Below are 11,386 nucleotides of genomic sequence, written 5' to 3' on the forward strand. Positions count from 1 at the left end.
GTGAGAGAGCCGTGGGTTCCAGGGAAAAAATACAGGAAAAAAGGCCCTCCAAATTTATGAACTTCTAGAAGCAGCCCTGTGTGACGGAGAGTGAGGCTAATAGCGTGAGGAAATGTATAAAGGTGGGTCAGGGAATTCTGGATGTATGGACTGTCGAGACACTGATATTAGGGACGGGGCGAAGTCGTCAGTCGATAAAGGAAACTGGGGAAACGAAGAGACCTGGAAGATTGAAGTGACAATAACGAGAATCGTCTGACAAGCTGAGGGGGGATCGAGGACGCTGGAATGAATGAGAATGAGAAAGTTGAGTGCAGATGCGGAGAGAGAAAGTGCGTCATGGTTTTTGACCCGAGATTAGCCTGGAAAATGGTTGAGAAGGAGATGTGGAAGCAGAGCTTGAGCAGATCATTCAAGATACAGGACGGAAAAGAAGAGGGAAGAAAAGAAGAGAGACTAATGTACGAAGAAGAACTGAGAAGAAGAAGGATGCGATGGGACCGATTGTGGGGTGGAATTCGATGATGGGCATCAGGCAGGCTTTGGTGCCCAGTCGTGAACAGGACGAGGGACTATCCTTTCGGATCCTTCATCGTGTTGATATTTTACTTGACAATTCTTGCTGAACCCGAAAAACAGATTCTTATTCGAGTCTTGAGGGTAATTTCTTTTGTCAATTTAAGAAGCGATGCACTATCGACGCAGGCCTGAGGCCGCCATTTCCCCTCCCCCTCATTTCCATCGCCGCTTTGACCTCGTGACCCGACTAAAACAGCGACCGGGCGCTCGGATCGGATAAACCCTCACCGGAGTAACTCCATGAGTCGATTGTCTCCGCAAGATTTCCCCCACGACGGCGGACAGGCCGACGACGGGCTGTCGGCTGCTCAAAATTGTTGTGATACACATTCTGCCTCTTTTCATGGTCTACTCATCATACCACCATCATGGGGCAAGAGCGACCACTGGCCTCGCTATCCCTGACCCATGTCCATTATGTGAGTGTTCTCTTCGTCTATCATATTCGCCCAAAAGGGCCAAGGACAGGAGGCTAAATTGGAACCCATATGGGATAGAACCCCGAAGACCCGCTCTCCTTCCTATCTGCGTGGCTGGCCCTCGTCCCTCAGGCATTATGTGTCGTTTATGTTACTCTCATCTGGGCTTCAAGAGAGGTGGAGGTGGGCTTGATGTTCGCCGGACAGCTGGGCTGTGAGGCGTTGAACTTTGCCCTCAAGCGGATTATCAAAGAGGAGCGCCCAAAACGTATGTAGCCTATGAAGTACGGCCGTGCTGTCCTAGAACTCGGAACTAATGGTAATCTGCTGAATAGAAATGTTCGGCAAAGGATATGGCATGCCATCCTCTCATGCACAGTTCGTCGCCTTCTTCGCCGTTTATATGGGTCTATTCCTCCTGTTCCGACATTCACCAAATCCCGTCAACCAGGGACAGATATTCCGTGTCGTAGTTTCTCTGGGAATAGCTCTTGGTGCCACCGCGGTAGCCGTCAGCCGGATATACTTGACCTACCACACCACTCGACAGGTTCTTGCAGGAGGTGCTGTTGGGCTTTTATTTGCTATTGCTTGGTTTCTGTTCACGGCTGTCTTGCGGAGCTACGGATGGGTAGAGTGGGGTTTAGACTACTCGATAGCTAGGTTTCTAAGGCTAAGGGATCTGGTTGTAAGTGAAGATCTTGCCGAAGCTGGCTGGCAACGGTGGGAGGCGAAGCGGAAATCAAAGCGGAGAGAGAACGGCGGTCCGCCATCGTCAAAGATAGACTGACAGTGTCCCTGATGTGACGATTCAGAACTCAATAGATCTGAGGGTCGTATACCCTATAGACCGCTGACCCGGGTCTTCTGCATACAATACGTGAAAATTTATTGCATACCATACCTTCCTTCTTAGTGACGCTTTAGGCCAACTATGTTACATCCCATTGTCATACTTCGGCCTAATTCCAAGAGACCACTACCCGCACCCCGCCAAACCCCCCTCCGCATCAAAAACCTCCTATCCCGAACATACTCCCCAAAAGCCTCAGAATCCCAACACCGCCTCCTAAACCTGCCCCCCAGAAACCCATGCTCCCGATCCACAGCTGGCTCAACGGTGCTATCCGCCGAACAAACAATCCCCCGGCCGAGATAATCAAAGCAATGCGCCGCGTGGACAGAGCGGTTGCGTCGTTGGTTTAGAAAAGCAACCAATCTCCAGAACACATCGTCTGACACAAGCACGTCAACAAACACACTTATCATCCTGCTCTGATGTCCATGGAGTCTTCGGCCTCGGTTTCACTGCTCCCAACGCCAAGATGGTATTTTTCAGGATGTGCAGTAAGTGGATGTTCGGGGCTGATCTTCCGGACCGGCCGTGTTGAGGTACGAGGCGATGACATCGCCGCATTTCGAATTATCAACCGGAGTACGGTGTAAATTGTATCCTTGGTTTGGGGGCCATAAATCCCATTCGGCTGCCACCGACAGAACTCGTAGTTATAGTATGAGCAACGGTAGGATTGTGGGTTCTGGAATGGATTTGACTCATACTTTGGTATCGTTATTTATCCGAAGGAATTGGAACTCGTCACCGTTTGAGACAATGCCCCAGATAACCGCGTTTTCACGTCCTTGAGACTTCCGAGTCATGTGGATCATCACTGACAACCTGATCAGTCACGGTTTTGCCAAAAGCATGGAGTGTGCGTACATTCTCATATAAGCCCAGCACTGATAGACCCCGGAGCTCATTGTTTTGAGGTTCTTTGCCTTGCAAATCACTAGACATGCTACCGTCTCATCCCTTGCATACCTCATGAAATAATCCATGTCCCTATTAACTGCACTTTTTGGTCTTTGTAGATCACTTCAAGCGCTAAGGATGTTTCCAATGTTTAACTAGGGAGATATAGAGGTGGTGTTAGCGAAGCCACGAGGGCATGTCTCTCGCGCTTTAGGGATTCCAGGAATGGACAGTTCATCTAAAGATGATATTCTGCTTTATTCCTTGGATCTTTGGTGAACATTTCTAGTTCCTCCTGGATTTGACGTTCTAGAATCATTAGTCCTCGAAGAAAAACTGCACCAGTGTGAAGACTTCAATACCTAGCTCCTCCGGTACACGAACCTTATCCGCCTCCATTCATGAAATTTCTCTTCGGGTCTTCTTCTGGGCCGGGGTTATCCTTCGGATCCTGTGTGGTCATATTGGACGCTGGAGGGGTAGGAATGTTTATTTCGGATGTGGACTGATTATCCTCATCACTAGAAACTTGTTTGAATTATGCCGCTCAGCCGCTCCACTGAAAAGGGTCAACCCCTGCTAGTGTGGGCACGCATACATAAGTGTTGAACAGCCGAGTTGGCCGTATGCCCGACCAATAGCGACCTTATATACCTGGCCCTGCCATCAAATCGCCGAACCCCGCCTGTGACCTGTGGCTGATGCCCAGCTATGAGCCACGGAGGTGCGAGCTACGGGGAGATTCAGATGACCAAACGCATTAAGGTAAGCAATTATAGGAACGAAAGCGGAAGAAGAATCTGAGTTGCTAGCTAAGGTCTATCTAGTGAGAGTTATACTTGCGAGGAAGCCTCCAGTAGACCTTCACAATAGCCACATTAGGAAAGAGCAATTGAATGAGTGAAGCGAAATGAAGGAACGATTGAAGTGATATTGGGAGGTTGGCCAATCCTAGTATGGGCCAGATGATGAATTATTGATCCATCACCGACAATCATTTAGAGGTCCGACACCAGCCTGTAAACGTGTCATCACAGCGACAAGCCCCAGTGACCTATGTAGAGAGGGTCGTGCATTGGGAGAAATTGTTTAATCGGTGTGGAGTCACTAATGGAGAGCAGATGAGAACGGAAGCCGGAGTGTAAAAAGGTATCAATGCGTTCTAACCATCTGTCCCCCCTTCCTCAGCACCAGAGGAATAGCTCAGGCCCGGCTTCCTTCAGCGCAGGGCCCAGCATTACTCAAGGCCGGTAATATTATGCTGGGCCGCAATCGATACACCCAGAGTGTTGGATACTCCGTCAGCTCACCGCCGGCTTACCGGGCTAGCGCAAGGCCTGGAAGCTAGAGTGGTAGTTGCAGAGCCCTGCTTCAAATCCAAACTCGGCCTTTTAATACGTTTCCCCTGATTAATCCTAGCCAATAGTCTGTCCATTGCGTACTGACGTCTCGCCTGAGATCAGATAACCTTCAGACCCACTAAATGTACATCTCTGTGGTGGCGTAAATTCTGACCAGTTAATCGATGTAAGAGGAAGAGATCGAAGATGCTCATGGGTGTGAGGAAGCATTTCTCTTCAGCGCCTTCTCCTTCGCATCCAGCCACCTTCCCGACGCACAAGAGCCATCCATCTCATTGGTTCCGCTCAGTCAGTTAGCAAGAGGATTTCGTGAACAGTGTCCCCGAGGCTCAGGAGGAAGTTAAGATAAGGTTCCGAGCTTGGTTGTCCTTGGCGAGCGTAACTTGGGACCTATCTTCTTAGTAAGCAGTGTACCTTGCACGTGACTGATTTCTTGCCCACCGATCGACAGCTCTCCACCAAAGCTGGGCAACGTTCATCAATCTCATGATGCTTTTACGCACTCCGCCATGTATTCTCTGCGCTTGGCAGATTAACAAAGTACAGTAGGCTTTCTTCTTTCCTCACTTGACTTAGACGGGCGCTTTTGAGACGCATCCTATTTGCATTTATTTTATTTATTCTATTCATTCCTCTTCTTGATACCCTTGACTGTTGATACCCATATTTCCCATATTTTTTGCTATCTCCAGTTCTAGTTCACACATAGCTTCATCATGGATGAACCTCAGGACTCAATGGACATTGCCATGCAACAACATCATATCGTTATGGCAGATGAGGTGGACCAAACGGGAACCGACATCAGCCCTGTCCCAGATGATCAGATGATGGAAGAAGTTGCAGAAGGTATACGACAGGAGCAAGCCGCTCGAAACTCACACTCTCCCCCGGGAGATGCCTCCGGGCAGATAGCAAAGACAGCTAGACGCCCTGAACTGCGTCGGAATGCAGCGGCTCCCCCGCCTCCGCTTCAGCCTCCGCCACCAGCTCCAATTCAGCGCAACCCGGAAGCGCCGACGGATTCGCTGAGCCTAGCTCAATTGAGGCAGTTAGTTCACGACATGCCCAAGGCTGAACAGCCAGCCTATGCATTCGAATATGCAGATTCCGAGCCGTTTCATGAAGAGATTGAAGAATGGTTTCAGTACAGCGAGTTTGACAGGTCTATGCTCCTGGGCATGAAGTCTTCTTTCGAGCGTATGTGGTCCTCACACTGTGAGAACCGACCTTCTCTTTCTCCCCGTACCTCTTGGATTGATGCCTCCAAGGAGACGCAAAAGTCTTTCTTGACTGAGGTGCTTGATAAGGTGCAGGATAGTGAGGTCATGATTCGGATTGAGGCTCTGGAAACTGTCTGCTATGCTCTTACTGGGTTATGGGGTACTACCGCGGGGAAGAACGTGCCAGGCTTTCCCGAGGGTTGCCCCGTTGACGTTCCAGAGACGCCCAAATCCAAGTCCTTGCAGATCCTGTGGATGGAGATCAACACAAAGCTTGTCTACGAGTGTTCAGGACTCCAATCGTTATACGGCTGTTTGTTGCGGTCTTTTGAAAAAGCCCGCGTCTCGGCCACTCCCGATCCCAATGCTACAACTCCCGAAGACGCGAACCCTGCATCCCTCATTGCTGCGGAAAGGGAGGCGAATCTGGTTTTGACATCCTTTTACATCATAGTCGAGGTCGCTCGCAGGAAAGAAGCGCAAGATTCCAGGCACACGCCGCTAAAGGATAGCATTATGGGGCTAGAACCGGATTTGATGGTGTTCCTAGTTGAAGTCATCGCTCGGTTGCGATGGGATGACTCTACCAATGTTCCCCTCACCAGAGTCATTCTCTTGTTCTGGAAGTGCATACTTCTCTTTTTTGGGGGTAGTGACAAGTTGAAACAAGCCAAGGAAGCCTTAGAACCAGCATTCGAAGGTGGAAAGGATGACCCGACGAGGAGAACACCTTTCCTCACTGCATCTCCGCTCGATTACCACAATTTCCGACAAGAGATCACGTCCAAGTATCCTGCGTACAATCCGCCGCCGCCCGTGATCCCCCTCGAACTAGAGAATAACTCAATACTTCCTCCTCTGCCCCAGCATCCCAGCAGATCGTACTCCTCCAACGGTCTCTTTTCCGGAGTCGGTCCATCCGTGTCGGGCGGGAATGGCTCTATTTTGCACCAATCAGTCCACATAGCAACACCTGCTCCATCTCCTCCACCGTCTCCAATCGGGCCAGGTGGAAAGGCAGGAAAGAAGCAAAACTACCAGACAAACCAGAATTTCCCTTTTATGTATCCACCCTTGGATAATTCCAGCAATAACCTTGGGGGTAAGGGCACAACAGAGCTGCAAGATATGCTAGTGGGGAAGAGATGGGAGGGGAGCGATGTCCCGGCATCCATTATTGAGGCCGGAAAGCTTTTTTCTTCACACGTCAAAACGACAAGGGCAATGAGGCAGCTCTGGGAGGAGCGCGAGAGCTTCATGAAATATGACCGCGGATGGCATGCTGAAGGTGATCCACCGAGTGCCGATGGTTCTTCGGAGGATGAAGTGGCCGAAAAACTTCAGGACCTCGCCTTGGAGCAGGAGAAACAACGCAAGGCTAACGTGCCAGTGGAAAAGGAGACTAATAACGAAGATGTCCAAAGACGCTTAGATGCAGTTGAAGCTTTCTACGTGAGTTTTTTACCCTACTGTCTCGGTAAGAATATCTTCTAACCCATCATTCCCAGGCACATACGCTTGTACATCTCCAATCGATCGTCATTGTTTTCTTGAAAATTGTCTTGACGAATGTGAGCGCCTTGGTCAACACTCAAAGTAACGGGCAAAATGGCCACCCCACAAGGTATGCAACCGTCAAATTCGAAATAGTAGTATTAAAGCCTAACAATATGTTTAGCGAGAGCCTTAACGGTGCAAATGGAGCGGCGCCCAGCTTTGGCAATGATCTCGAAGATCTTAATTGTGATGCAGCAATCGACGAACTCGATGGCATTCGCCTGCGCGAGATCACGGCTAAAGCCATCTCCGCGTCCCTGCTTCTCTTGATCAAGTGGTTCAAACGATCTCGTAAGTCTTGGGTGGCGCTTGATCGTTCATACGAATGCTGACGGGCGATAGACATCCTAAAATTTGAGTACATGACACAGCTCTTACTCGACTCAAACTATCTACCCTTAATTCTAAAGATGTTTGCACACCAGGACGTTGACCAAGCGGTCGCGCAACGGACGGATCGTGATGAGTTAGGGTACGTAACAAACGCGACTTTATCCTGTCACATTGGCTGACCATCTCTAGTTTCTTCCACTTCTGCCATTTGCACTCAGAGCAGCCACCCGACATCTCGACCGATATGGAGGAAGACAGCGAGGACGAAGCTGTTCCCCCTCCCATTGCTCGACATAGACAGGAACCAGACCCCAAACACCCAGGGTCAGGCTCCGTCGATGAATCCGGGCAAGGTTTTGCTGAAGGTACTCATCGGCCTGAGGTCGACGAACTCGGATATCCTACTGCTCCACCACCTTCTGAGCCCATCACAACGTTCTCATTCCGCAACTTCTTCTCAGCCATCAACTACCTTCACATCATGCAGAAGATCACTCGCGACAAGGCTCATCGTTGTCTTCTCCTTGTCCAATATAAGTCTAGCACTATCCTTCGCAAAGGGCTGAAGATCCCAGACCCTCATCTCCGCTTTTACACACTCAAACTCTTCAAGTCGCAAGTTCCCTACTGTGGCCGCAAATGGCGGCAAGGGAACATGCGTGTGATTACCGCAATCTATCTCTACTGCCGTCCGGAGCTTCGAGACGATTGGCTAGCCGGATCAGATATCGATGCGGAAGTTGAGGAGGCCCTGCCGCTTGAGCAAGCCCTCCGTGGATTAACGCACTGGTGGCATTTACGGCGGTACAAACACATTATGGAAGGCGATGAAAGTGCGACCATCAAAGAGGAAGAACGCGACTTCTTCGTTCGTGAGCTTGAAGCCATGGGTTGGGGCTATATTGAAAACGATCTTATGAATGGAATCACCGACGAAGCTGAGCTCGCTGCAGGCGGGCCACCAGCAAATGGTACAGAATGGGATGGCATGCTGCAAATGGAAGGGACCTAGATCAATTATTGTGACATCAATTAGCATTAGACAGACAATGACGACCTTGATGACCATGATGAACAGACAAATGTTGTTCCTGCTTTGCAAGCCGCTGGATCTATTTCGAGTCTTATCGATAAGAATGTGTCAAATCACGTGGCCTTACCCAGCGGAATTTTTTCTCTTGGAAGGCCAAAACCAGACAGCTCTCCCAACAATCTCTACACAAATGATATTTCCCAACTCAGTTGGGATTTTCTTTTCTAACTGAGTTTCTGCGGCCATTTAATGACAGAATGTCTTCCGACGAAATTGTCTGGCAGGTTATCAACCAGCAATTTTGTTCATACAAGCTCAAGTATGTGCCCGACCCCGAGATCTACCCAGAGACTTCCCTCGATCCCCCTCAGTCTCAGGGTGGAATCAACCGACTAATGCTAATTTTTCACATTTTTTAGGACTACCAAGGGCCAAAATTTCTGTCGAAATGAATACAACGTCACAGGCCTGTGCAACAGGCAGTCATGCCCGCTAGCGAACTCCCGCTACGCCACCATCCGATCAGACCCCGAGTCCGGAGCGATGTATCTCTACATGAAGACCATTGAGCGAGCTCACATGCCCAGCAAACTCTGGGAGCGGATCCGGCTCTCATCAAACTACACCAAGGCCCTGGAGCAGGTAGACCAGCGGCTCATCTACTGGCCTAAATTCCTCATCCATAAGTGCAAGCAGCGTCTTACGCGGCTGACGCAAGTTGCGATTCGGATGCGGAAGCTTGCGCGAGAGGAGGAGAGGCTTGGGGAGAAGATTGTGCCAAAGCTGGCACCGAAGATCCGGCGGAGGGAGGAGACGAGGGAGCGCAAGGCGGAGTCTGCGGCGAAGGTTGAGAGAGCAATTGAAAGGGAGCTTATTGAGCGGTTGAGGAGTGGGGCTTATGGGGATCGGCCGCTGAATGTTGAAGAGGGGATTTGGAAGAAGGTACTTAGAGGGTTGGAAAGGTCTGGGGAGGGTGAGCGGGATGAGGACCTCGATGATGGGGAGGAAATTGATGAGGAAGAAGAGGAGGGTGTCGGAGAGGTCGAGTATGTTAGCGACCTTGAGGAAGATGAGGATCTGGAGGATCTGGAGGATTGGCTTGGTGAGGGGTCGGCGGACTCGAGCGATGACTATTCCGATGAGGATGAGGGTGACAGTGATGAGGCGAGCGACTCTGAGGATGAAGATGATCACGAGCAGAAGAAGACGAAGCCGGGATCCAAGAGGAAGTTTACTGCTCCGCCGCCGAAGCCCCGTAAGAAGGGACCCCGGGTTGAGATCGAGTACGAAACCGAAGGTGCCGGAAAGGAGAGTATCCTTGCTTAGGTGGTTGATGAGCATTCGTCAGGCGGAGGGCGGATCATAGAAAAGCAAGGCTATACAGCACGGTTGTTTTATCAGCTCAGGTTGTTTGAATGGCGTTACTTGGTTTTGATTGTGCTGGTCTCTTGCTGTCACCATTGGGCATTTCATACCTGGCAATTGCATTTACATAGCTACACACCCGAGTATTCATGACTCCATGAATGGTACATAATTGTGATTAGTGTGAGCGCCTTCTAAAACATGCTGGTATGCGATGGATAGATGCTTTATGTACAGAGTTCGGCGATCACGTGTGGAGCCTGAAACAATAGACTTCACCACCACAGCAACGCCCTCCTCTTCTCGCTTTCTTCCCCAACCGCGTCTCTCCCGGTCCGCGGACAGAATGTCCTCCTACTTCTCATCGATCACATCCTCGTCCGCTATCTCAAATCTCGGCACCCGTCTCACCTCGCTCCGTCGAGCAATCACCTCAGGTGACGAAGCGGATGACCCTGATAACGAAGACTGCTCCCACATCTCCAACGTTCTCCGCGCATACTACATCGAAAAAGGCCGCCCTTTTCCCCAGTGGCTCCCACCAGATCCTAAAGAGCGCTCGCACGCTCCTTCTAGAACCCTCGCAACCGCTACAGTCTCCCCCTCCCATTCTATGTCAGGGCGGGGTGGGGGACTAGGAGATCTATGGGGAGATGCAGGCGCCGCCGCACCGTCGCCCCAAACTACCAGCCTGCGACGAGGACGTGGACAACCCGGGTCGAACCAATCACTTCCTAGCCAGTCGTCTTCTATTTCTTCTCAATCTCCTTCGGCGTCGACGTCGTCGTTACACCGTGCGGGCCAACGGCCACCTCTGGGCCAGCACTCCGGATCGTACCAGTCTGTGACTGGAGCAAGCTCGTCACCTCTGGAGAAAGCGACGTCTGCCCAGGAACGACTGCGTGCTAGGTTGCATGGTGGGCGATCACCTAGTCCGGGGCAATTCTCGGATCCTAGTCAGAGAAAGCCGATTGGAATGAACCAGGGGCCTGGTCGGATACGTTAAGGCATACGGAATCCAGATCTTGCTCCCGTTTCTTGCTCTCTAGGGTCGCCTACCATACTATTAGCTATGATGTATATGATGATGAGCGGTTTTGTTTGTTATGGCTTCCTTGTGATACCGGTACGTCTTCCAATGTATGTTGTCTTGAAACACGTGATATGGTACTGATAGCGCGTTGACGTGCAGGATTCCCTTTTCATTAGCCTGTGCCCATGTCCTTGCTGTGCCCTTCGCCTTATCACTTTGCGTGCTTTGGGGGGCGTTATTTTACACACTGTTCGATGCTTGCATTGGGTTTTGCGACTCTGCCAATTTTTCTTTAGAGCATGGTTTTCGAGGTCAGTTTCTTTTTCCAAAGCTTCTCTAGCATCCTTCATGCAGCCAATTCGAGACAATTGCGTTACCGCACGATAAGCATTTCATGATGTCATGCCGACTACGGCCTTTATGGCATTGATAATCCCAATTATAACCTTGAGTACCATAAATTTGTAAGTTACAAGTATTAGGATGAGGCCAAAATTGCCCGATACAGACTGGTAACAGGCTCTGCAGCACAGGATTTTGAGTAGATATATATGTAGTCCGCCGGGGGCTTCTCATGCCCAACACGGGGTGCGTTGGAGGCGGCCCGGGGATCTGAGCTCGAAGAAATAAACTGAATTCTGATGAGAAAATAACTCGCGGTCTGTTCAGAGATCATCTGCCCTCATGCTTTCTTTATTCTTGCGTTCAGAGCAACCTCTGGAGTAAAGGT

General features: G+C 50.3%; 4 protein-coding genes across 4 annotated transcripts; all 4 read left to right on the forward strand.

The window, feature by feature from the left end:
• Positions 1-732: 732 nt before the first annotated feature.
• Positions 733-1,961, forward strand: BJX67DRAFT_342054 (phosphatase PAP2 family protein). Its single transcript, XM_071027973.1, has 3 exons — positions 733-998; positions 1,077-1,266; positions 1,334-1,961. Exons 1-3 carry the CDS (start codon positions 948-950, stop codon positions 1,786-1,788), a joined length of 696 nt encoding a protein of 231 aa, XP_070890332.1. The 5' UTR covers positions 733-947; the 3' UTR covers positions 1,789-1,961.
• Positions 1,962-4,599: 2,638 nt separating this feature from the next.
• On the forward strand, positions 4,600-8,301 carry BJX67DRAFT_342060 (FAR11/STRIP family protein). Its single transcript, XM_071027974.1, has 5 exons — positions 4,600-6,787; positions 6,844-6,959; positions 7,014-7,183; positions 7,235-7,364; positions 7,415-8,301. Exons 1-5 carry the CDS (start codon positions 4,829-4,831, stop codon positions 8,235-8,237), a joined length of 3,198 nt encoding a protein of 1,065 aa, XP_070890333.1. The 5' UTR covers positions 4,600-4,828; the 3' UTR covers positions 8,238-8,301.
• A 142-nt stretch (positions 8,302-8,443) lies between these two features.
• Positions 8,444-9,805, forward strand: BJX67DRAFT_342064 (ribosome biosynthesis protein MAK16). Its single transcript, XM_071027975.1, has 2 exons — positions 8,444-8,577; positions 8,678-9,805. The coding sequence occupies exons 1-2, from the start codon at positions 8,516-8,518 to the stop codon at positions 9,582-9,584; spliced, it is 969 nt and encodes a 322-aa protein (XP_070890334.1). The 5' UTR covers positions 8,444-8,515; the 3' UTR covers positions 9,585-9,805.
• A 110-nt stretch (positions 9,806-9,915) lies between these two features.
• On the forward strand, positions 9,916-11,355 carry BJX67DRAFT_342065 (uncharacterized protein). Its single transcript, XM_071027976.1, has 2 exons — positions 9,916-10,749; positions 10,816-11,355. The coding sequence occupies exon 1, from the start codon at positions 9,970-9,972 to the stop codon at positions 10,627-10,629; it is 660 nt and encodes a 219-aa protein (XP_070890335.1). The 5' UTR covers positions 9,916-9,969; the 3' UTR covers positions 10,630-10,749; positions 10,816-11,355.
• Positions 11,356-11,386: the final 31 nt, after the last annotated feature.

This window comes from Aspergillus lucknowensis, assembly GCF_044049455.1.
Source record: "Aspergillus lucknowensis strain CBS 449.75 chromosome Unknown BJX67scaffold_3, whole genome shotgun sequence".
Taxonomy (NCBI): Eukaryota; Fungi; Ascomycota; class Eurotiomycetes; order Eurotiales; family Aspergillaceae; genus Aspergillus; species Aspergillus lucknowensis.